The sequence below is a fragment of the Herpailurus yagouaroundi genome, unplaced genomic scaffold (assembly GCF_014898765.1).
Source record: "Herpailurus yagouaroundi ecotype Mexico unplaced genomic scaffold, PumYag 160, whole genome shotgun sequence".
Classification (NCBI taxonomy): Eukaryota; Metazoa; Chordata; class Mammalia; order Carnivora; family Felidae; genus Herpailurus; species Herpailurus yagouaroundi.
Genome location: NW_024412401.1, coordinates 44099760 through 44125315, shown reverse-complemented (window position 1 = coordinate 44125315; position 25556 = coordinate 44099760). Strand labels below are relative to the sequence as shown.

At 54.1% G+C, this 25556-nt stretch overlaps 1 protein-coding gene across 5 annotated transcripts in view; it reads right to left on the bottom strand.

The window, feature by feature from the left end:
* The window catches only part of GSN (gelsolin), a 44224-nt gene extending 19982 nt beyond the window's left edge, over nucleotides 1-24242 (bottom strand). For 2 of the 5 annotated variants that reach the window (XM_040482159.1, XM_040482164.1), the window contains exons 1-3: nucleotides 24148-24242; nucleotides 6528-6732; nucleotides 5659-5813 (exon numbers count right to left, since the gene is read on the bottom strand). In XM_040482159.1, the coding sequence (XP_040338093.1) occupies nucleotides 5659-5813; nucleotides 6528-6723 (351 nt within the window). In that variant the 5' untranslated portion in view covers nucleotides 6724-6732; nucleotides 24148-24242. Of the gene's footprint in view, nucleotides 1-5658; nucleotides 5814-6527; nucleotides 6733-8076; nucleotides 8116-8196; nucleotides 8396-20181; nucleotides 20206-24147 lie in introns of those variants that run through there. The other 3 variants (XM_040482160.1, XM_040482161.1, XM_040482163.1) reach the window with 3 other exon arrangements.
* Between the last annotated feature and the right edge of the window lie 1314 nt (nucleotides 24243-25556).

The window sequence follows — 25556 nt, the reverse complement described above, 5'->3', positions numbered from 1 at the left end:
CACCCAGTTCTCCCTCCATCTACAGAAGGAACCCCCCGCTATGCCTTCAGAGACAGTTGTGGGTAAAGTACAACCTCAGGGTCAAGTCCTTGCCCTGCCACAAGAGTGCTGGGTGACTCTGGGTAAGTCTCTATCCCTCTCTGAGCCTCAGTCCTCTCCTTCTGAAATGAGGACCTAAGTCCCTATTCTGCCACCCTCTGCAGTCGTCACCAAGTCCCAGGGAAGGGGCCTTCAGGAAGGCTGCCCTACAGCGGTCAGAACAGCCCTCGGCTCAGGAAATGCCAAGGAAAATCGCTGGCTTTCTCGTGAGCAGTCCCTACCCCCAGGATGACAAGTCAGAGTCGAGAAGGTCCTTAAGAGGGCTTCCTATTTTACTCGCGGTAAACTGAAGCCCAAAGCTGTGAAGCGACTGACTCAAGGGCAGTCAGCTCATGTGTGGCAACGCTAAGGCTTGAAACCCCGCCTCCTGTTCCCAGCCTGGCTCCACGTGTCACGGGGTGGAGTGAGAAGGGCTCCCACTAAGGCCAGAAATGTGGCCCCTCTCCGCCACCTCCCTTTGAGGTCTGACTTGCTGCACAGACTCCATGAGGGCAGGTGGACAAAGGGAGCAAGTTTCAACTGGGCTCTTACTATGTCTACACACAGTAAGCAATATCAAAAGTGTGTCTGAAATCACAATGCCATGCCCCCTGTGCTGGGCATCTTGCCTGCCTTTTCCGTGAGGAAGGTGTCAGTCAACCCCATCTTACAGATGAGGAAAGTAGAGTCCAGAAGTGAAGGGACTTGCCCAAGAGCTCACAGCTAGTTAATGTCAGAACTGGGATTCAAACCCAGGTGTGACTATGTCTAAAATACCAACATTATTGACCCCAAATCAGGTTTTCTTAGAGCAAAGGTAACTACGGTCACCCAGGACCGGAGGCAGAAACAAGCCACTGCTCAGAGCACAGGCCTTCAAGAAGCAAGCTGGGTTTTGTTGTTGTGAGTGAAGCGCCCTCTGGTGTCCTTTCTTGGTACCAGCATGAGACCTCTCAAGAGGATCCCCTTGGGCTGAGCTGGGCTACCAGGGAGGGATTCACGGAGCCTTTCCTTCCTCTGCTTCAAGGGTCCTCTTGCTGGGGAGCAGGTGAGGAAGGGCAGCTGAGGATAAAGATGCAAACCCGGCGTTCACGCGGTAATGACCACAGAGGCTGCCACTCAGCGAGCCCATGCCAGGGGGGCTGAGGCACCTGCTTTACAGACATGCAATTCAATCCTCACAACAAGCCCTTGAGGTAGGGGCTCTCATTACCCCACTTCAAACAGGTGAGACAAGAAAACTGAGGCACAAAGAGGTTCAACTCTGCGCCCAGGGTCTCAGCTAGTGAATGGCAGTGCTGGTTTTACTCCCAAGTTCGTCCTCCAGGGACCCAGCCTCGCCCGTCTGCCAGCCCAGGAACGCCTGAGTGTCCGTGGACAGCCCTGACCCAAGGACTTGGTACAGCTGGAGGCACAGAGACAGTGGATCTGAACAACTTCTCCAGAAAGTGTTAAAAGGACACACCAACCTTTACCACGGATTCCTCAGAGACAAGAAAATGCAGACGCGGAGGAAGAGAAAGGCCCTTAATTCTTTTTTATGTTTCCAAACTATTTCACTTGTTCAAGTGTGCCTTTTACTTATAGAAACATTTGTTTTTAAAAAGGAAAAGGACTGTGGTGTGGCAAGTCCAGACTCTGATTTTGGCTCAGGTCATGAACTCACAGTCTGTGGGTTCGAGCCTCACAGTAGGCTCTGCACTGGTGGCATGGAGCCTGCTTGGGATTCTCTGTCTCCCTGTTTCTCTACCCTTCCCCTACTCTCTCTCTCTCTCTCAAAAAATAAATAAATGTTAAAAAAAATAATAAAATAAAAAGGAAAAGGGTTGTTTTAGGTCATAAATTTTGGTTTCAATAAACTCTTTGGAGGCACCTGGCTGGCTCAGTCGGTTAAAGCATCCGACTTTGGCTCAGGTCATGATCTCACAGTTTGTGAGTTCGAGGCCTGCATTGGGCTCTCTGCTGTCAGTGGAGAGCCCACTTGGGATCCTCTCTCTCTGCCCCTCCCCCACTCACGTTCTCTCTTCTTCTCTCTCTCTCTCAAAAATAAATAAACATTTGGGGCGCCTGGGTGGCGCAGTCGGTTGGGCGTCCGACTTCAGCCAGGTCACGATCTCGCGGTCCGGGAGTTCGAGCCCCGCGTCAGGCTCTGGGCTGATGGCTCAGAGCCTGGAGCCTGTTTCCGGTTCTGTGTCTCCCTCTCTCTGCCCCTCCCCCGTTCATGCTCTGTCTCTCTCTGTCCCAAAAATAAATAAACGTTGAAAAAAAAAATTTTTTTAAATAATAAATAAATAAATAAATAAATAAATAAACATTTTTAAAACAATAAATAAACTCTCTCTGAATTTATAAAGGAAAAGAATGCTTGATGTCTCATGATTGTGGACATGAATCTCCTGATTAATTAACTCCTCTAACCTTACCATCCTAGGAAATTAGACTTGGAAACGTTAACAAAAAGATAAAAGCAAGATCTTGGAAGGCATTAGTGGGTCTACAACTGCAGGGGATGGAAATTTTCACTATACTCTTTACAAGTGATTATTGCTTTCTATGGCCTAGTCATTCGGTGGGCAGAGATTGGCATCACATTATTTGAACAAAATTCAACAGGATAAATGGTCCTAAAAGTCACTTTCCAAGTTAAAGTGATGCTATATAGATGACAGATAGACAGACAGAGTTCCCTATGTACACATGAATCTACACGGCTATTCATTCACACATACAGTGAAAAGTATTATCCATCATTTGGTGTATATCTCTAAAAGTAAAACCACAGGGGACTTATACTTTCTAAAGCCTGTCTTTCTATAATGTTTGACATTTTTCAATAAGCTTGTATTGGGGCGCCTGGGTGGCGCAGTCGGTTAAGCATCCGACTTCAGCCAGGTCACGATCTCGCGGTCCGTGGGTTCGAGCCTCACGTTGGGCTCTGGGCTGATGGCTCAGAGCCTGGAGCCTGTTTCCGATTCTGTGTCTCCCTCTCTCTCTGCCCCTCCCCCGTTCATGCTCTGTCTCTCTCTGTCCCAAAAATAAATAAAAAACGTTGAAAAAAAAAATTAAAAAAAAATAAGCTTGTATTACTCTTATAATCAGAAGAAGAAAAAAAAGCTATACAGATTTACATTTTTTTTTAATGTCAAACAGTTTATAAGACAAAGAAAAATGTACTGATTGGGGCTGTCCCCTCCCTCTCTTGAACTCTAGGTTACTTATCTAAGAAATGGGAGGGAGTCCAGGAAGGACTCAACTGATTCTGTGGGGCCAGGGGCTTCTATGACTCAGCCCAGCCCAGGTTTTGTTTGAACAAAGGGTTTCAAATCACCCAGCCATGAGGGGTCTCTAGGGTTCTGTCTGAGAGGCAGAGGAGGAGGAGGGGGGGATCTCCAGATTCTGAAAACTGCAATACTTTTCAGGGAAGGGGGGTTGCAGAACCAGAGGGGCCAGGGCCTATGACATATGACAGCCCTTTCTAGGCCCTCCTGTCCCCTCCGTGCCCCTTCTCACACCCCGAGGACAGAACTGGTTCTGAGGAGCAGGCTTTCACAGGAACAAGTCTTGCGTAACAAAGTCTGCTCCTTAGGGATCTATAATTGATGAGGGCTCCAGGCCAGGAAGCTTGGGCCTGCCAAGTGCGGGGGCAGCTGGAGGACTTGCAGAAGGCAGCAAACAGGACTGGCCTTGGACCTCCCATTTCCACCAGGAGGAGCCTGGGCCTTTCAGGACTGAAGTCTCAAATCCAGGGCCGGCCAGGAACTCACCCCACAGAGCATTCGGCAGAATATGGTCCAAGAACATCCTGGAAAACGCACCAGAGGGTAGCGGATGCTTGCTACACATGCAGATTCCTAGGCCCCGTCTGCACTAAGATCAGGGACCAGGGAGTTCAGAGCGTCCACTGTGAGCCAGTTCTGTGCTAGGCGCTTCACACTGAGTCCCAGCTCCGTCACCTACCAGCTGCAGAAGCTGCTAACCTTGTCCCGAAGTTAAGCTGCTGTGTCCACACAACAGCAACAACAAGCAGGCACTGCTGTTACAAGGGCTTGATAAATGTGCGAGAGCATACACCCAGAGGCACGCGACCGGCCCAGAGCCTCACAGCAGTTAGAGGGGGTAGCCTTGGGGCCTGAACCTCAATCTCCCTGACTCCTGGTCAAGTGCTCTTTCCACTTCCTGTTCCAAGAACTACAAAAAGGCCTGGTTCTTCTCCAGCTCTGGGGTCTGGGTCCCAAGCTTCTCACCTCTTTTTTAAGGTACCAAAGCCTCCTAAAGGGCTATAGGAAGAAGGGGGAGCAGGTCAGCTCAGCAGGAGGAGCTGTGGGTACAGAGAAACTGGCCAACAGGGGGCGCTGGATAGGTACTGGGGCATCCAGCCTAGCTCCACCCAGCCCGGGCCTGAGTCCCTGTTCCCAGAACACACCCTACTCTTTTTGCTATCTCGGTCGCAGCCTGCTTTCCCATTGTCCAGTCCCCTGCGCCTCACCTGAGCAGACTCCTGCTCAGACCCCCAAATACCACCCAGTTGGCACAGAGGACCCTAAGGCCCCGACGGGGGCAATGACTTCTCTAAGGTCACACAGCACATCAACAGCACAGACAGGGCTTCACCCCTATGACAGACCCTGGCTCACGAGAGGCAGGTTGGTGTAGTGGAAAGAATGCTGGGAGTCAGAAGATCTTGGCTCTGGTCCTGCCTCTAGGACTGACTTGCTGGTTGACCCTGGGCCAGTTGCTTAACCGCTCTGTGCCTCAGTTTCCCTCCCTACCTTAAAATAAGATTTTTGCACTCTGACATTAAGGCCCGTCTGGCTACCAAAGCTCGTGATCCCCTCCCTATCCTGACCGAAGACAACCCCGGCTTTGTAAAACCACACCTTTCCCTGAGCGCTTCCAAGGTGCCAGCCCTGTGCACGGTATTTCCCAGCCACCCTTCACCAAATCCTGTCTCCAGGCCTGAAGGGCAGGTACCACTGGCTCTCATGCATCCAGAGAGGAAAGGAGGCTCGGAGAGGCCAAGTGGCTTGCTTGTCACACAGCACAGCAGGGCAGAGCCTCTCAGGGCTCCTAGCTTGGTTTTGCTCAGCCCCACCTGGCAGAGGATTGGGGATAAGGGCTGTGTGGGTTCAGACTCCTCAGAGTTCAAGGTCAAAGAGGATTCTAATGAACATAATGAGGAATGAAGTCAAGGCTGCCCTTTCAAATACCCAATATGGGGCCTTCTGTTGGCAGGACCTACGAACTGAGAGGTGCGGGAGCAGGACTGGGCCTTGCCCTGGGGAAGCAAGCGGCTGGATGTCCACCCATGGCCCACCCTTCACTGCTGGGGCTAGGAAGACAATCCTGTGAAGTGACACATTTTCTTCTCTCCATTTTAAGATAAGAAAGCAGAAGCTCAGAGAGGGAATGTAATTTGTCTAAGGTCACACAGCTAGGAAGGCCCAGGATTCAAACCCAGGGCTAGCCACCTCCAAAAGCCGAGCTCTGACCTGTCTGCCACCCCAACCTACCAGGCTGGAAGATGGATGGGCCTGAGCAAGCTCTGCCATTGGTGCATCCATCCCTGGCACCCAGACCTACCTTGTACTTGAGGCCAGACTTGAAGTAGCCCAGGAAAGTGGCTGACTCGAAGCCCTGGACCTCACGGTGCTGCACGGCTCGACCATTCAGGTAGTCGTCCAGCTGCACGGTGAAGATGGCGGCTGCCCCGCTCTCGTCCTGGCTGCACTCATTGCCTAGGGGGCGTCAGAGCAGCATGAGCCTGGCTTCCCGAAAGTGGACCCAGCCTCCCAAGGAGGAGGAGTCCTGAGCCCCCAGCACTGTCCAGGCCTGGCTGTAGAAGCTGGGCAAGCCCCTACCTTCTTTGGGCCTCAGTTAACCCATCTGTATAAGGGGATGGTGGGAGGCCGGACTCCACAAGTCTCCAAGAGCCCTCTCAGCTCTGACACATCCTCCTACACTCACCTCTCACTCGTTCCCCTGCACTCCCTCTCAGACCTCTACACATGAAGTCAGGCCTGGGAGCAGTGGCTCAGTTCACAGATTAACAAAGTGAGGTGCAGAGATGGGGGGGGACTTATCGAGTCGCGGAGCAGAGCAGGGGCTCCAGGCTCCTGACTCTGCAGGGCAAACCGGGGTGTGGCTGGAGCTGGACCAGGGAAGTGTGGAGGGGGCCCGGGGGCCCCAGGTCAGCCCAGCTCTGAGTGCCACGGTAACCTGTCTAACCCTCAAGACACTCCTGGGAGGTAGGGTGTGCCCTTTCCAGAGGCACTGAGTGGCCCGCCAAAGGGCAGAGCTGGGGTCTGAACGGGGGCAGGAGGGCTCTAGTGTTTCCAGACCCGCAATGTCTAGCCAAGGGGCAGGCACACGCTCTATGCTCAGCAGTCACTAAGTCCTCCTGGGGGACTGTGCCTCAAGGTCTGTGCTTTACGGGGAAGGGGTGGCCTCACCCAGCCAGTAGTGGAGGTCATACTGCAAGTTGCCATTCCTCAGCTGCACCGTCTTCAGGATGACATAGGCGTCGCCTGTGAAGAAGTCTCCATAAAGGTTGGGGGGCACGGGCACCAGGTCGAACTTCTCCACACGCCAGATCTGCAGGCCGGGCTCCTTCCCTGCCTTGAGGAACTCGGGGTGCTCCACCACCATGCTGCTGGGCTGCAAGAGACAGGCATGGCCTGAGCGGGGGCAGGAGCCTCGGTGGGGAGAGACCCCGGGGCACGAGGGAGGGTGGTTTCCAGCCCCAAGAGCATCTCACTTGAGCCTCTGAATCTCCCCACCCCTGAGGCGAGTCTACCCCCGTCTCTGTGAGCCAGCGAGCAAACAGGGCGGAGTTTAGGCTCCAAACCCTGTCCTTGACCAGAGTCTGTCTCGCCTACTCAGCTCACCGGTGATGCAGGGACAGAGGGCTCTACCTCTCTTCTCCCCTCCCTTCTTAGTGCCAATTGGATGGGACAGCTGAGGCACGGAGAGGTGAAGTGACTCTGCCAAGGACCCCCAACTAGGAAGCGGCACAGGGAACTGCTGTAAGCCCCAAGAGCATAAGCTCTGGAACGAAAGGAAGACCCCCTCACATGGCAAGGGTAAATCTGGGGGTCCCCAGGGGTTCAGTGGGTTCCCTTCCAACACCTCAGTGGCTCCTAGAACTAGAAGGGTCCTCAGAGAGCTCATTATGCAACCCCATTCTGCAGATAGGGAAATTGAGGCCCAAATGGGGGAGGGTAGTGGCCCACGGTCACACAGCCTTTTGCTTTTGCTCTTTGGAAGATTTCCCATACCCCATCCATGTCCCCATCACCCTCCCAAGAAGGGCCTAGATGACTGAGCCCAAGTGGCCTCCTGCGCTGTCTGCCTCCTCCCTCCTGCCCCCCCCCCCAACGTCCCACCCCCAAATTCCATTTCTTGGAAAAGGTGGAGAGGACGCAGCCGGGGTCTGCAGGAGCCTGTTGGAGAGGAGGCGGTCAAGGATCTGGGGAAGGACATCAGACATGCACAGGGGCTAGAGATGGGGCAGAGGCAGGATGGTTAGCCTGGAGCTGGAGGGCAGAAATCAGCAGGCACAGGTCACCTCGGGCCGGAGGACGGATCTAAGAGGAACCAGATGGGGGGAACTCAGGCAGAGGGGTGGAGAAACACAAAGGGAAAACAGGAGAGAGGAGGAGAAACCAGACAGGACAGAAGAGACAACAGAGAAGGGAGAATAACTAATAGGAATGAGCATAAGCAGGCAGAAGTGAGATCATACAAGAAAGAGGGGGGAAATCCTGGACAGGGAGAGAGAAATCAGACAAGAAAGAGGTATCTGAAATGAAATCAGAAATCAGAAGAGGGGAGAGAAATCAGGCAGGCAGAAAGAGAAATTAGACCAGGAAAAGGAGCAGTCAGGAGGGGAACAAGAAATCCGGCCAAGGTGAGGTTAGCCTCTAGGGAGGGAAACAGCCAGGCCCCCTGAGGCTCCCACCCCCTTCCACCGGAGCCCCGGAAGCAGCAAGAGATACTTACAAAGCAACAAAACAGTTTTTCCATTCTAGACCTGAATTACTCCCCTTTTCCTAGCGCTGTATCTGCAAGAACTTACAATAGAGAATTACTCCGGGAGCCCCGGGCCCCCCGGGCACTCACCCGCGCCTCGGGCACCCGCCCCTGGGACGCCCTTGCCTGGGACGCCCCCCGCGACGCGGTGGCCGCGCGAGCCAGCGGCGACAGCGCGCACAGCGCCAGGACCAGCGCGCAGAGCAGCGCAGGTACGGAGTGGTGCGGCGCCATGGCAGCGACGGCGGCAGAAGACCCCAGCCCGCAGCCGCGATCCCCGGGTCCCCGACCCTTTATAGCCGCCTGCCCTTCCCACTCAAGCCGGGACCGCCCCTCAGGGAGGGCGCGGGGCCCCGGAGGGGCGGGGATTTGGCCGGGCGGTTGGAGACATGAGGGATTCAACCCGCACCGACCCAACCGGGCGTGGCTGCCCCTTCACTCCTGCTCCGGGGCGGCAACGAAGCAACCGGCCCAGGGAATTCAGCAGGCGCCCACGCAATGCACACTACATGGGTGCGTGCAGGCACCAAAGGCGGGGAACCCAGCTCGGCCTCCTGTGTGCCCCACACGAGCCCCCTCCCCTCTCTGCCCCTAACATCTCCAGTAAAACGATAACAGGAACTTCGATTTTGTGAACGCTTTCCACACATAGGAAGGCCAGCACCTCACAACATCCTTTACAGAGCAGGTCCTATGAACAGCCCCACTTTACAGAGGGGAAAACTGAGTGCAGGGTGGTCAAGCAACTTGCGCACAACTAGGAAAAGGTACAGCCCAGATTTGAACCCAGGCAGTCTGGGGGAGAGGCCCACCTAGGCCGCCTGCAGCTGCGCCTAGCTGGGGGCAGGAGGGCAGAGGGCTTGCCTTCACTGCACCGGGGAGCAAACAAGACTCCCGGGGGCTGGGTAGAGCTCTCCAGTCCTGAGATTGCACACGCTACTCTACTTGAGACCGCCCTTGTTTCCTTCTTTTAAAAAGTGTTTCTTTTTATCACAACCTACAGCCACCTATTTGTACAAAGTTGTTCCCCGTCAACCCCACTCACTGCTCCCCAGAAACAACCACTTCTATCTACCCACTCTGGGCTGGCTGATGCTTGCAGGGCTCACCTTCACATCTTAAATAACAAGCCCTTATTGGTTCTTGTCGTTGGTGGTGGTGGTTCTGAGAGTTTGTTTGTTTGTTTTATGGGGTTTGGGGGAGGGGGCCCAGAGGGTTCTTTTTTCACTTTAAGGTCTTATCTATTGGCTCCCCTGGGGGGGGGGGGGGAAGGCAAGGATTCAAGTCTCTTCCCCACTCCCAGGCTCCCTTCCCACCCCTTCACTGTCCCGCTAGAGGCACCCAGTCATTGGGTTCAGACAAGTGCTATTCTGACTCACGCAGGACTGCTTCCCACCTCCACCAACCCCTCTCTCTTCCCTCCCCCAACTCTGCTGGACCCACTTCTCTGTTTCCAGGTTCTCTTCCCTTCCTCTCTCCTAATAGCCTAGTGCACTCCCAATAGCCTAGTGCAATGAGAGGAAGAGAACTGGGGAGCTGGAGACCTGGGTTTGATCCCCGCCTCTACTGTGTGTAAGGTACTTCATGCCTCAGTCTCCCCATCTACTAAATGGGTACAGTAGTTACTGAGGATTAAATCAGTCTGTGTGTATGAAAAGGGCCTGGCCTGCAACTAGGTAAACGGGAGCTCCTGTCCCCATTCCTGCAAAGCTATGGTCACCTATCCCAGCTCCCAATGGAGCCCAGTTTCTATTGAATCAGGCTGAAGTTTACCCTGTACCACCCACAACTTCCTCCCACCTAAGGGGGTCTGTAGTTCAGATAAAGAGCTAAGGGAACACACAGAGAGAAGGCAATTCAGACTGTAGGGATTACTAGAAGACTTCATGAAAAAAAAAGGACTTGTGCCCCAGGCCTCAAAGAGCAAGGAGGAGGCAGATTGAGAATAAAAGACATTCTAGGGGAGGGGACAGCCTGGGCAAAGGACAAGCAAACACAGGCCACATCCAGTGAGTAAGTAGGGGTCCGGTCTGAGACACAGGGAACAAGAGGAGATGAGAGGCTGGCAAGGGTCACAGGGACCCTGGAGCCCCACAAGGGTCTGCAACTTATCCCAGTGTCTGCGGGGAGCCACGGAGAGATGCCCGAGGGCTCAGGGCTGTGTGCCTAGGCCCTGGCCTGCAGAGGCTGAATTCAGGGCTCTTCCCTCTCCCTGGGGATTTGGAGGATTATCAACCTCCCCCAGTTCCCAGATGCTCTCCACGTAAGCATAAACCGGTTTCACCTCTCTGCATAGCAATTTAGCTCTGTGAATTCGAAAGACACAAGGCCACAGAAGTCCCACTTCCTTCAGTATTCCTTACAGAGAAACACCAAAATATACGTGCAAGGATGTTCACTGAAGCATTGTTCGAAGAAAACTGGAAAGGACCCAAATGTCCTGGTTAAATAAATTATGGAGCCGCCATACAATAGACCACTCTGCAGCTGTGAAAAAAGAATGAGCTAGCTCTGATTGTGCCTGGCACACAGTAGGCACACAGTAGGCACACAGTAAGCAGAGAGAGACCTCTAAGCGCAAAAAGAAGCAAATTGTACGAGGACTATCGTATGACTCCTCGCCTCTTTTTTATAAGGGTGGTGGTTTTTGCATGCATCCTTCAAAAGTCAAAGAGGGTAAACACTAAACTGTCAAGGCAGTGTGCTTGAAAGGGGACAGACCAAGGGGGAGACTTTCACTTGCAAATCCTACTGTGCCTGCCTGAGGCTGGGGTCACTGCAGTCAGCCTGGGAGGACACCTAAGGGTGATGAAAACATTCCAACCCTAGATAATGGTGATGATCACACAACAGAAAAATCTACTAAAAATCGGACTCCTAAACACTCACAATGGGTAAATTGTTACCGTATAGAAGTTACACCTCAATCTACTCACCTGAAAATAAAACTAGCTGTAGGGTTTAAAACTATTTCCAGGTATGTATCCATGATAGTTTTTGTTTCTTTTAAAAAAGAAATAATACCACTGAAAATATACTTAAAGTAATGCCCACTCATTGGACAGTTCAGAAAAGACAAATGAGTAGGGAGAAGAAATCTCATCATCCCAGCCCCCAGAGTGAAAGTGAGTTGGCAGCTGGCCCAGCTGAGTGGTCCCTTCTGGAAGAGTAGCCCTGACCTGGCCAGTTGGTGATTCACAGAGGCCTGCTGTGGCTTGGCCTTGGCCCCAGGGGGTCACCGACTACCAGCCCAGGGTCCCTGGCCCCCAGGTTACTGATTACCAAGGCCCTACAGCTCTGGAGCCTGGGTCCTCAGCACTGGAGACCTGGTGAAGAGACCCTGGCCCCAGCCTCTGGGGAGCCCGCAGCCTGGAAACTCTTGCTACAGGGCAGTGATGTGTGTGGGCTGTGATGGGGCAATATGGTCTCACACTGCTCCCCGCCTGGAAGACGATGTATGAGTTCATGACAGTGGGGGATCTCAGTGCAAAAGAAAGACCCCTAGGTAAAAATGAAGAGGCCCAAGTGCTAGACCTGCTTCTGCCACTGACTTCTTGGATGACTTTGCATAAGTCGCTGTCCCTGTCTGGGCCTCAAGTCTCCATATGCTCTATGCACTGGGGCAGCATGCTCTAAGATGCCTTCCTGGCGGCAGCATTCTTGGAAACTGTCTGTGCAACCATATCCCGAACCTACACATCTGTGAGCCTCAGTGTTCCCATCTGTAAAATGGGGGCATTGGACCAGCTCACCTCCATAGGACCCTCCCATTCAGACGGTCCAGGGCCCCTAAGCTGCAGAAGGAGGCACCACCATCACCGATGGCAGCATGCCATCTCACCTCTGGATCCAGACATCTCTGGGAGAAGAGAGGGAGGAAAGGCAGGTGGGGTCCAATATGGAGCCTCCTGACAGCAACCAGAGGAAACAGGCATTGAAGTTCCCATGTCACAGATGGGGAAACAGACTCCGCAAGTTTCAGTCACTTGCTCAGGGCCACTCAGCTGGAGAGAGGCACCGCTGAGACTCAAACACACGTCGGGCTGGCTCTAATCCCCAAGCGCTGTCTGGGGAGACGAGGCAGAACCCTCCAGGAGTCATCCAGCCTAGGCAGGGAGCGGCAGTGACCCCCGCAGTCGCTAAGCCAATGAAGGCCAGGCCAGCCCCGACAGCCAGCAATCTCTGAGGCAGTCAACCTCGCCCCCTTCCCCACACACCTCCCAGGCTGGGGCAGGGGGTCACAGGAAAGACTGCTAGGCCCCCCTCACACCTGTATGAGTACCCAGGACAAAGGCATGTCCTAGGAAGACCCCCGGGCTGTGGCCACTGAGCAGACAGACTCTGCCACTCATAGACACTCGGGTCGGGCCTGGTTTCTCTGACTCGGGAGGTAGCCTGGCTCTGCCACCACTTGTCCGGAGAGCACATGTCCTAGTCCCTGCTCTCCTCTGGAACTCACACGTCCCTTTGACCTTTGATCTTGGGTGTTCCTGGTTCCTGCCCGGAGCCGTGCACATAGTAGGCAGCTTTTCAGTGTCTTCCACAGGAAGGAGTTATACAACCATGTCCCTCCCCTGTCACTAGACCCCCCTCAACTAGCTTGGCCCTGCTCCCTGTGTGACCTCAAGCTGGTCTTCCTGTCTCTCTGGGCCTCCCAGGGCAGCTACCAGAGACTGGAGGAGGCAGCCTCGCCCTCCGCCCCCGGCCACTGTGTACAAAAGGCCTTGGCCGGGCCTGGAAGACGCCACCCTGTTCTTTTCTCTTCACCCCAAACACTGTTGTTCTTGATTTCTCAGGCAGCCGGCCACTCCTGGGAAGCCCTCACTTGGAGCTTGTTTGCTTTCTGGCTCACTGCTGTTCTCTGGGTCCTCCTGGGAACACCCACCCCTCTGGCCCAGGATTTTGCTAATTGGGACAATAGTCAGTAAACAGAGAGGCCAGTTATAAAACCCAGTGAAACTGAGCAGGGCCTCCGTGAGGTGTGGGGAGCCTGTGGCCTTGAAAGAACACGCGTTTCAGAACCTGGGAAACTCAGCTCCTGTGATTAGGGCCTCAGCTTCCTTATCTATAAAATGGGAGGATAACACCTGGCTCACAGAGAGTCGAGGAAGCCCAGAGGCCTGACACACAGGAAGAGCCCCCCGCAAAGTCAGCATCCTTCTCCCTGAACTGCCTGGTTTCTTTGCACAGAGGCCTCTGTTCAGCATGGAGACAACATGTGCGAGCAGTGTGGGGGTGCGGTGCAGGAGAAAGCTGACAGGTTTGACAGCCTCTTGAGTTGAGCTGTGTGACCTGGGAAAGGTTACTTTCCCTCTGAGCCTTGGGTCTGTAAATAGGGATAGGGAGGCCCGGTTAAGAATGGTTGGGAGCTCTGGAGCCAGAATGCTGGCGTGAGTTACGCAGAAGGACTCGTGAGCAGCCATGTTCACTAGTCCATACTCTTCGTAGACAATGACTCCAAGGACAAGACTGTCACTTCTCAGAGTCACACAGCAAGTACCTGGCAGGGCAGACATAGAACCCAGCTCTCGACTCCCAGGTCCAGAGCTGAAGCCTGAGCCCGTGACAGGATAGAGCTCCCTGGAAGAACCAGCTGAACCTCTGCCTTGGCCCAGTCTACCACGGGTGTGGACAGCTGTTGGGGAGACGGCCAGTAGGGCTTGGCTGACGCCACCTCCAAGAGACCAACGATCTCAGGGACTGAAGCCACTGGCCCTTTTCCAGCTTCCGGAGGTAACCCCACCTAGTGCTGAGAACCAAGACGGGACATTTAGAGGGGGCCTGGCCGCACCACTTCCTGACCCCGTGCCCTGGAAGCAGCCAGATTTGGCCCCGGCCGTGGCCCAGCATCCTTCCTGCCAGGGTCCACTTCTCAGTCTGTCTCCCCTTCCCCAGGGGAGGAGCTGGCCCTGGGAGGCCTGGCAGGCCAGCGGCTGGGGTTGTAAACAGTGACAAAAACCGTATCCCAGCCCCTTTGGCACTCCACAGCCCACCAATAGGGGAGACCCGGGCACAGACACAAATGTGCAGCAGGACAAAGAGGGCCCAACTGCAGGCATTGTAGCCATGGGGCCCAGTAGAAGACACAGACACGGTCTCCATCTGCAAACCTCTGGGGAGGCAGGGCCTGTGAGGCCCAAACCAGAGCTAGAATGAGCAGAAGCCATGGGAGGCAGCCCCCTGCTCCACAGAGGAAGGGCTTTCCAAGAGGGAGAAGAACCATGTGCATAATTGTGGAAAGAGCACCTGCCAGGAAAATCTGGGTTTGGATCCCTGACCTAGCACTTCCTAGCTGTGTGCCTTTGAGCGAATGAATAGCTTCTGCTCTCCGGGCCTCAATTTCCTCATCTGTAAAATGGGGACTATAATACCTCCTTCCTAGGGTTGCTGTGAGAATTCAGTAAGGTAAGATACACTCGAGGCTGAGCGATGTGTTGGGCATACAGTAGGCAGCTATTAAAAAACACTTTGGTCATTGTGTGCTGGTGGCATGGGTAGGTATCTCTCTGAGACTGAAGTTCCTTATGTATAAAATTGGGGTAAAAATACCTTTCTCAAAGGCAAGTGGAGGGGACTGAATGCGAGCATAAATGTGGAAGATTCTAAGACCATGCCCAGCATAAAACTCATGTTCAAAAACGCCACTTTCTTTCCTCCTCTTCTGGAGAAGTAATGAGCCGCCCGGTGGTGACCCAGCCAAGGGGACTCAGGTGACAAATGAACCAACTCATCTCTAAGGACCCTTTGGGCCCTGGGATCTAGGATTCTGAAAGAAACGGCAAAGGCAAATAATGTTTGTGCATTTGGCCAAGTCTGCGGGTCAAGTTGATCTTTCACCACGATCCACCAGACACGTTAGAAGCTCCCTAGGCTAATAATCATGCTGGGAACAATGACAACAGGACATCAGAAGATAGTGACATGTCCCTTCTGCTGCAGGCTCCAAACAAAGCCCTTCTTTGTCCCTGAGCCCCGCACAGCCAGCCACGGCCAAGACTTCCGCACGCTGGGCTCAGGCAGGAAGCACGAGCCTATCCACCTGGGTATCAGTCTACATCCTGCAGGCAGAACTCTCAAGAAACACAAATGCGGCAGGTGTGGGGCAGAGGAGAGATGACAGAGTCCGTGAGCGGAGGCCAAGCCCTCATGGGCTCAGGACACCAAGAATGACCAGCAGGGTGAAGACTGTACAACCTCATATTGAACAGAGCAGTGTGAGTCTGAACAGCCCAGATCCCCACCACAAGGGCACTTGGGAACGTGGCCTTTCTTCAGTGCTTCAGTTTCCTCCTCTATAAAATGGGGTGACGATTCCTACCCTGTAAAGTGTCTGGGAGGATTGAAGGAGCCCCTGGCACCAGGCTTGGCATGCAGCAGGTGTTCAATAACCGTAACATCCAAAGACAAACTCCCGGCCCATGTCCAGGCCCTGTATACACACAGCTCACCGGCCGCATATCCACCCTCGACCTCTACCTCTGTGTCCTTCCATGCAAAACAGGAGAGGGCCGGGGGGCCCAGCCAAGGCCCAGAGACCCAGAATGGTTGCTGATGCCAGGGATGGGGAGGTATCTCAGGATAGGGCCTCCAGCCAGCACCTAAAGAGCCCACCTTGCCTTCCAGCCGCCATGAATCTCTCCTCATGACACCCTGCCCTCTCTTCTGGTCTGCCCTCACCAGGAAGAACAAGGGCTCTGGAGTCACCATCTGATCCCAGTCCTATCACTCATTATCTGGTGACCCTGGGCAAGTGACTCAACCTCTCTGAGCCTATGTCCTTGAGCACAGAGTGGTCAGATGATCTCACAGGCTTGCCAAAACCTGATCCTAGTCAAAGTCAGTTATGGAAAAATTCCTAAGCCCATAGCATGATGAGAGAGTCTTTGCAATTTAGCTCAAACTTTTACCCACCATAGAACTTCCAGAGATGCAAAGATATTTTTTGTTGCTACTAATCCTTTTAATGTTTATTTATTTTTGAGACAGACAGAGACAGAGCATGAACAGGGGAGGGGCAGAGAGAGAGGGAGACACAGAATCCGAAACAGGCTCCAGGCTCTGAGCCGTCAGCACAGAGCCCGACGCGGGGCTTGAACCCACAGACCATGAGATCATGACCTGAGCTGAAGTCGGACACTTAACCGACCAAGCCACCCAGGCGCCCCTATTGCTACTAATCCTTTTAATTGTAATAGTTTTGTGGGTTTTGTTTTTTTTTTTTTAAGTACTCTCCCCTCTTAAACATAAGCAGAGGTATAATAGTGGAATGCTTTTGTTCCTTTTCCGGCCCAGAAAATAATCACAACCAGCTGGAAGAATTAAACAAGATTCAGCACATACTACCCAACGGCCGGCACAGTCGGGCTCCGGAATGGGTGCTGTCTTCTCTCCGGGCTTCACCTGCATCCAGGCACCTGCCCAGTGACCAGCATCACCCTGCAGGCATCTGTCCCTCCGGGGGCTCGGGGAACCCTCGGTGACACTGTGGCCTAACCACAGTCATCCCACCAAGACACGACAGGAGGGCTGAAGCCAGAGCTGACGTGCTCCACCCTACACACTCTGTGCCTCACAACCCCACACCCTACTTCCCAACCTCACATCCCAGGACTGTGCTAGGTCAGGGTCTCCATCTGTCCTCGGGAACCACTGCACCAGCTTCCTCGCTGCCATTATCCATAGAGATCGCATCACTGCTTACTCAAGACCCTTCCATGGCCCCCAGCGCGGACTGGAAGTCAGGACCCCCAAGCGTGGCCTTTCAGGCCCTCCATGCTCTTTCAGCCTCGTCACCCACTGACTCCTCCAGCAACACTCTCTGGGCCACCTAAACGTGCCTCTAGATGCCAATGTCCGGCCTCTAGAAGAGCTGGGGTCTAGCCTCAGCTCTGCCTCTGCCTCTGTGTGACCTTGCCTCTGCCTCTGTGTGACCTTGCCTCTCGGAGCCTCGGGCTCCTCATCAGGCTTTTGGGGCTCCAGTGCAGACCAGACAAGATAAGGCGGTGAGCGCCAGGCGCCAGGGGGCTCGGGAAGTGCTAGCCTGGAGCCACCCTCCAGGCACCTGCAGCCTCTCCTTGCCCTCCCACAGCAGCTGGTGGCTATCTGCTTCTCAGCCCCAGCAGCTGTGCGTGCTCTCTCCTAAATCCCCGGAATGCGGACGTGGTTGCAGCCAGCAGCAGCAGCAGCCAGAGGGGGAAGCAGGAGGGAGGGTGGCTTAGAGGAAAATCACTGGGGTCTGGCCCGGCCAACGTTGGTGCTCACAGCTGCCTCTGAAAGAAGCGGGGGCCCGGCAGGCTCTTTCTGAGCCGGGGACTTGGTCCCAAGCCTTGACCCCTGTCTGAGCTCACAGGGTGGTAGGGGGTACCCTGGGCCCCACTCCTCCCGGACACTCCCACTCTCTGGCATCCAAAGAGACAGGAAGGAGGAGGCAAAAAACAGACAGGCCTTTGTGAGAAGACACAATTGGCTCCTGCTGCTTCGTGCCGGAGCCCCAGGCACTGACACGGAAAGGGTCCCTCCGTGACCCAGGAGCCTGCTCCATTGCTACGTCTCAAGCCCTATGTCCCAGCACCCCGTACACCATGTTCTCTGTGCCGCATACCAGACCTGTGGTCCTCATACCTTGTCCTGCGTGCGCCCCCTGATGCGCGTTCCATGCGCTGCGTCCCATGTCACTTACACCTTACATCATGCTCCATACACCAGGTCACACAGTTGTCTGATGCCCTCTGCTCTACATACCAGCTTTCGAAACACCAGGTCCTGTCCCTTGAAAGTGTGTGCCACAAACCTTGCGCTAAGTCCGTGAAAGGTGTCCCCCACTCTGCGATTCCCATCTCTAGTGTAATGATTAAGGAGGCCAGACTCCCAGCCCTTCTGACTGTTGCCTATTTGAGAGAAGTTACCTCCATAGTCGGTGCCTCAGTAACTTTGGCTATGAAACAAAAATGATACGAACGCTCACCTAGTAAGAGTTGTGGCGGGCATGAAAAGAGATCATGCATTTAAAATGCTAAGCCCAGCACGTGGCACAAAGTGAGTCAACACAATGTTTGTGAACATTGTTATAAGCACACCCAGGTACCTGTACTGCCCCCTGTATACTGCGTGCCAGGCTCCCACATGTCTGGCTCACACGACACATCAGACATTCCACCACATTAGCGAAATTCAAACAATAAGCTACAAGGATAGGATTATCCCCTCTCCTGTGGAGGAGACATCCAAGGCTCAGAGAGGGGCAGTAATCTGCATGAGGTCACATAGCTAGAAAGAGTGAACCTGGAGGGGCACACACGTCTGGGCACTCAAAGGGACAGAAAGTAGATCAGTGGTGGGCTAGTGGGGTGGGTGTGGAGACAGGCATCACTTAGGGATGATCAGGGGTGATGAAAATACTGTCCAACTGCATTGTGGTGATGGTGACCGAGCTCTGTAAATTGACTACAATTCACTGAATTCATTAGAACCGGTGAGTTATGTGTATGTAAATTACTTTGACAACTTGCAGGAATTATACTTCCAAAAAGCTGCTGCTGCTGCTGTTGTTGTTACTGTTGTTCTTTTTAAAGCTCATGCACTTCCTATGCAACATTCTGCCAAAACGTGCAGCAAAAAAGTGAGTACAGACGGTCACAGAGGCTAAGCAACCTCTCTGAGGCCCAGCCGGGAATAGCCTTGAACGGGGAGGTTCCCAAACACCTCTGCAGCCCAGGTGTGCAGCAGAATCCCTTAGGGAGCTCCAGAACCCGTGGATTCCCAGGCCCCACGCCCAGCCTCTGGGTGTGTAGGTCAGGGTGGGGCCCAGGCACCTGGGATTCTGAGACTTAGCCTGGACTGGGAGCCACTCATCAAAGCCCAGCATCTTCTTTCACAGGCGGGAGAGGGGACTTGTCAGACCCAGTCAATCAAGCAGTGGGGAAGCCAGGGCTGAAATTGGGGCCCCCTTCCCTGTCCTTTCTCTGTTTCCCTCCTCCTCCCTGGCCCTCAGCCTCCTGGTGACTCAGGGGTCTGAGTCATCCTGTGGCACCACAGAGGAAACTTCTTAGGAAAAACAATCCCCAAACAAAGCCTCCCCTGATGTGCGGAACAGAATAAGCCCAGGAGGCTAAGAGAGGGAGGAGAGAAGAACACAGGGTGGAGGTAGAGACCAGGACCCCACAAAGACTTGGTCTCTCCTACTGGCCACTGACTTGTGTGGGACCCTACAGAAAGCACTTCCCTGCTCTGAGCCTCAGTTTCCGCACCTGGAAATAGCACCTACTACTGCACGTAGAAGCTTATTATGGACCCCACAACATGATAAGTTTTTGTAAGCTTTTTCTTATGTAATGCTTCCCCAAAACCCATGGCTAGCATCATGCCCATTTTACAGGCAGGGAAACTAAGGCTCAGAGGGGTTCAGTCCCAGGTCACATAGTTAGGAAGTACAGGGCAGGGTCTGGATCTAGGGCTATCTAACTCTGAAGTCTTGCTCTCACTCCTACACCCCTGTAAAGCATACCTCCTGCATGTGTTGGCATGCAGTTCACATCTCAACAAAAATAAGGTGAAAGGCCATGGTAGGTTCTCAGCTACAAACGCGTCTCTCCTTTCTGTGTCAGGCCTTGTTTCAGGACCTCCCGGCCCCGTGGGGAGCACACAGGAACTTGGGTAGTCACTCAAATGGCTCTGGGCAGTGGGAGCACAAGGCAGGGAGCACTCAGGGCCTAACCAGACAAGGAGGAGGAACGTTTGTGCAGAGCCTTGAAGAACGGAGGGAGGTTTGTCTCTGGGAGCTGGGAACCACCAGGCAAGTCAGGAGGAGGGAACAGCAAAGGCAAAGGCTGGGAGGTGTGACCCACACAGAGCAAGGCAAACACTCAAGGGGCATGGCTGGGGAAAGGGCCCGAGTGCCAGGAGTCCTGGCCTGCTCCCAGGCAGGAGGGAGAACAGGATCAGAGCTGGTGTCATCTCTGCAGAGGGCCTGGCTGGCCGCTGACACGGGGGGTCAGGAGTAGGACTTCCCCTGAGGCCTACCTGGAGCCCCTCCTCTGAGCAGGCTTCGGGGACCACCCCAGATCCCTTGCCACTCACCCATGGGTCAGAGTCTCCCCCAAGGGCCTCTTCCTCGGCCATCGCCGGGCCGGGCAGAGGGTAGGCGAGCCTCTCCCGACCACATCGACCTAATCGCGCAGGCCTATAAATAGGACCCCGTGGCTTAGTCTGAAATAGCTGTGCCAGGCCCAACTCCACAGGCATCACATGGGCACACGCAGTTCCGGAAATGGTCCTTGACACATTGGCACATTAAAACCCAAAACTTCCTCAGGAAACCATTGTTTCATGCTTTAATTCACTTTCTTAAACAAGAGGCAGTGGGTTAGGGAGAAGAGCCCACCCAACTCCTGCTGATTCCTGGCAGTGGCCCTTGTGACCCCTTCTCTGCTCCCTACTCTGGGGGCCCTGAGCAAGCCACTACCTCTCTCTGGGCCTCAATTTCCCCAAACATAACTAGGGTGGTTGGATGATTTTCTTAGGGCCCTTCTAGTCAGGATACTCCCTGGAAATATCTGGGAGACCCCCTACCCACCCAAATGCCCATCCCATTGTTGCCTCTTCTCCAGTTGACTTGGGAATTTTTTTCAATTATCAGCATTTAAAAAAAAAAGGAGAATTGCAAAAGGGAGAAATGAACAGGTCTTTGCCCTGTCACTGAAAGGCTGGGTGACCTTAGATGAGTCACTATCTCTCTCTGGGCCCCAAATTCCTCAGCCATAAGATAAAGATGCTGGTGGGATGATTACAGATTTGTGGCCACACAGGACCCCCCAAGGGGCAGATTACAACATGGACGGGGCTGTTATCAACCGACAGGGAAGTAAGATAACAGAGGCTGTCAGCGTGCACCAGGCATATGCTTGGAACTTTACTCCCCACTCAGTTAATCCTCAACAACCCCCTTTCCCCATCTCACAGAGGAGTCAACTGAGGCTGAGGGATTAAGAGATGTGACTAGCAAGTCGGGGCCAGAGTGATGTTTCAGGCTCAGACCCGTTGCCTCCGGAGCCCAGGATGTAACCACACTCGGTGCCGCAGTGAGATGGGTGCCGGCGGCTCAGGAGTGCCGACCAACAGGGACATAACCCAACAAAGGCAGGGGACAAAGAGGGGAAGAGTGTTTTACCGTGGGAGTGACAAGGCTTTGCCCAGTGACACTCATTCTCTCCGACCAGTTTACGATGTTGCCCCTCCCGTCTGCCCTCCTCCCCACCTCTCACCTGCTCTCAAATCCCAATGTTCAAATCACTCCTCAGCTCAAAACCTGTCCACGTCTCCCTGGCATCCAGAGGACGGAGACCCTGTACCTCCGGCCACTCCCCACCTCAGCCCCACATTCCTGCTTGAGCTACACGGCTCACTAGTCCCTACGCACAGTGGCTCCAGGTGGCCGTTGCCCACACGAGTCCCTTGCCCAGAATGTCCAAGTGCCCCCTCAGCCCGGTGCCTGGCACAGAGTAGGAGAAGCCCTCTCTTGCTCCTGGAGGCCCTGGCATTTCTCCCAGTGCACTCCGGGCCTCAGCCGCCGCAAATCTGGGTCTCCAAGTGCAGGGTGGGGTCCGATTCACCTCCCCTCTGTAGCACAGAAGCTCAGCAAGGGTTGGCTGGGTAAATGAAAAGTTGCAAAGAGCAGAGAGAATGCTGAAAAGGGCACATTTCCCAGGACAGACCAACACCAAGCCTCAAAGCCTTGACTGAGGCACAGGGTCAGGACACCACGCTGTGGAAGAGACAAAAATTACACCCTCAGGATGCATCAGAGTGGGAACTGGAGCCAGCTCTTTCGAGGGCTCCTTCTAATCATGCAATCTGGGCAGGTCCTCTCTCCTGCTTTAAAACTTTCAGTGGCGCCCCAGCGGTTTAGGATAAAGTCCAAACTCTGGCCCTTGAGGGCCTGCATGCCCAGATGCTGCCTGGCCTCCAGTTCCTTCTGCAGCCAGGCTTTCTTCCAGTTCCTCAATGACTCCACATGCAAACGCTATTCCCTCTGCCTGGCGGCTCCCTCCCCTGCTCACGCAGCCACCTGCGGCCCCCTGTCCAGGTCTGGGCTTTCTCGGGGAGGCCTCAGTCATGTGTCCGGACAAGATGCCACCACGCCCACCAACTCCATGCGCTCTCATAACCCCTGTCACTTCCTCCTCAGCTGAAGAAAGGCTGGATCTGTTACGTGTGTAACGGCTGACTATCAGACCCAAGACGGTACGGCCCATGAGGGATGGGAAAATCTTGTTCTTTGCTGATTCTCCAACACCAGTTCCGGGCCAAGCATCTGTCGACACACACACGGTTGAATGAATGAGTGAATGAACAAATGAACCTATATGCGTAACTCAAGACCAGAAGGCGGTTAGAATCCGGGTGAACATTGGATGCAGGAAAACTGGGCCCCGACTAAGAAGATCAGAGAAGTAGGGAGATAAACTGAGCGGGGCAGCCTCCCAGGAGCAACAAGCAGGGAGTGCTTCCGGAAGAAGGTAACCAGAGAGGTGGTACGGGGAGACCTGAAGAAGTGCCACCGGATTTTGACAAGTAGGAGGTCACTGGGGCCACCCTGGCTGAACCAGAGTTCAGCAGACGGGGGCATGAGGCGGGGGCACACTGCCAGGGGACAGCAGTGAAGGGGGCAGGGTAGCAAAGCTCTTAGTTAACAGGTACGCAGCTGGGCCTGAGCCGGTCTGGCCCTGCACGGTCTGCAGAAGTGGGGAGAGCAGGAGACAGGTCCCTCTGTCACTGTTGCCAAAGGCACTGGCATGGCCTAACACTCTTTTTGGTGACAGATCACTTGGGGCAATTCAGTTTTGGGAGCTATCAGGCCTCAGTTTCAAAAGCGGAAGCATCAGAACCAAGACAGGCCCCAGATCCCTCCTTTCTGGGCAGACTCAGGGCTGGCCCTTCCTCTGCAGAACCCTTAAGGTGCAGCTGAAGTGAGCCAAGTCCCATCTCTGGGCCTAGCAGGCCTTCTAGCAATCCCAGGCTTCGTGGACAAAGCATTCAGGAGACCATCAAAAGGCAGTTGTATCTAAGCTCTGGGAAAGAGGAACAGCAGTGACGACTGTCCCTGCACCCCCCCCACCCAAAGCCAGTTGGGTCACAGCAGATGAGTAAACCCTGGAGTCATTCAGCCCCTTCTCCTTTTGGCCACCAAGGGTGATGTCATAAGCTGGACGGGTGTTTTCCAGGCTTTCCAGACCGTTGCTATTGGAAATTCACCTCTCCTGCCGCATTGGAAGCTGGGCTTCCCCCCTAGCCGTGATCCTTCCCATTTCACAAAGCTCGTTAGCATCTATAAGCTTCTACAGTCCTCATGAAAACCTTGTTAGGTGGGTGGGTGGGAGACCAATACACCCATTTTATGGGGGGAGAAACGGAGGCCCAAGCTGGGTCATGAAGTGGGTCTCTTGCTTCCAGCCCAGAACTCTGCACGGCAGCCTCCTGGGGCGGGCGGGGGGGGGGGGGGGACGGGGGAGGTCAGTGAATCTGATAGTCAGGTGGGCCCCACCCTGCCAGCTGTCCCAGGTGGGGATGACTCATCCACCTGCCCTGTGACTCACACAGCTTGTGTCCGCCTCTTACGGTCAACAAGCTGGAGGCTTGGCAGCCACGCCCCCGCATGTTCTCACCTCTCCAAAGCCTCCGGGGAGAATTCCTGTACCTCCAGGGAATCCACCCTCTTACGGAAAAGCTGACAGAGGCCCTGAGAGGGAAAGCGACTTTCCTCCAGCCACACTGTGAGAAGTAGCACAGCCGGGATAGGGCCCAGGCGCCCCGGCGCCCGGCCCAGCCCTTCCTTGTCTCTTCCCCACAGGATCCCGCCCTCGCCGGTGAGGAGCAAATGAGGCAATGGGCAGAAATGTGCTCCGAGCTTTACCAGAGAAACCTCAGGGACTCCCTTTGAATCCACTGTGGTGAGCAGCGGCTGCTTCCACTGTCCCCTCCAGACTCCCCTGGGCAGCCAGAGCTGGGCTTAGGAGGACTCAGGGGTATCTGCACTGCTGTACCTACCTTGCAGGGCTGTGAGGGGGAAGACGGCTGCTCCCGGCAGAGGTGCTGGGACCACGGCAGAAGCACTGATGTACAAGGGGGGTTATCAGCACGACCTGTAAACAAGGGGCCAAGAATCTCAAGGTCAGGTGCTCCAGGTCATCTGGTCAAATCCACATCTGATACTTCTACTCATCCCCAGAACCCCCCACCCACAATCACACAGCCCCTGCTTGCACAGCTCAAGCAACGGGGAACTCACTTCCTGACAAGGCCGTAAGACCATCTGTTGAAGAGTTTGGCTGGTTGAAAGAACTGTTGTTAGGATGAGCTAAAGTCTCTCTCCCTATGGCTTTGACCTGCTGGTCCAAGCTCTATCTGCTCGGATTACCCAGAAGAGGTCTGTCACCCTGTTTCCCCATGGCTCCTTAGAGACAAAGACAGTGATCTTGGGCCCCCCAGGTCTTATACCCCCTTTCCTCCAGCTTTTCCTGAGATGAGGTGTCTGGTTCCCTCTCTCCTCACCTTCCCCAGTCAGCTCCAAATGAACCTTGTGCCTACTGCCAGCACAAGACCCAGAATTTGACATTCAGGCAAGCTCTCTCCAGGGCAGGGCAAGCAGACTCTCACCTCCATCATTCCAGATATCATGCCTCTGTTCATCCAACCTAAAATGCCATCTGCATGTAGGCAAACCCCAGGGCATGTCTGAATTCTGCTTAGGGTCAATGTCAGAGCTGTGGTTCAGGATTCTGGAGTTAGACAAAATGACCCCTCATTTAACTAACTGTGTAACTTGATCATGTTACTTCACCCTGAGTCTCAGATTTCTTCTCTGTAAAAAGAAGGATTAGGTCAGAACTTATTCCATAGGCTATCATAAGGATTAAATGAGATACAATATGTCAAGGGTTTTGTACAGTACATAGGTTTACTCTGATACTTAATTAAATCCCTAAGCCTTTTTTTAGAAATTATATTTTTCTCATTCTGTACTTGTGCAACTTGGGAACCCAAGCTGTTTACGTGGTCTACTATTGTAAGACCATATTATCATTATCTGGCAATAGGTCTTTCTCTCCCACCAGGCTGTGAGCCCTGCCAGACAGCTTGGTCTTTGAAGCCCCACACATGAGCTGGCAAACAGCAAAAGCAGTGGGTATATGTGCTAGAAGACTGAACAAAGGACCAGCCAAGATTGGCCCCACAGTGGATGGTGCAGCCCAGCCCTTTGGGCCCCCGCCTTTCAGGGACAAACTGGATCTTTACCCTTCCCCAACGCCCCAGAGCCCCAGGCATCTACATTCAGGGGGGCAGCTAAGCAACCTGGCTCCCGCCTGCCCTGGAAAATTTCTCGGCCCAAACCAGCTGCTCCAAGCCAAGGACAGAGTCCAAGATCCCAAATGCAGTGGGGCGCCCTACAGGCTCCA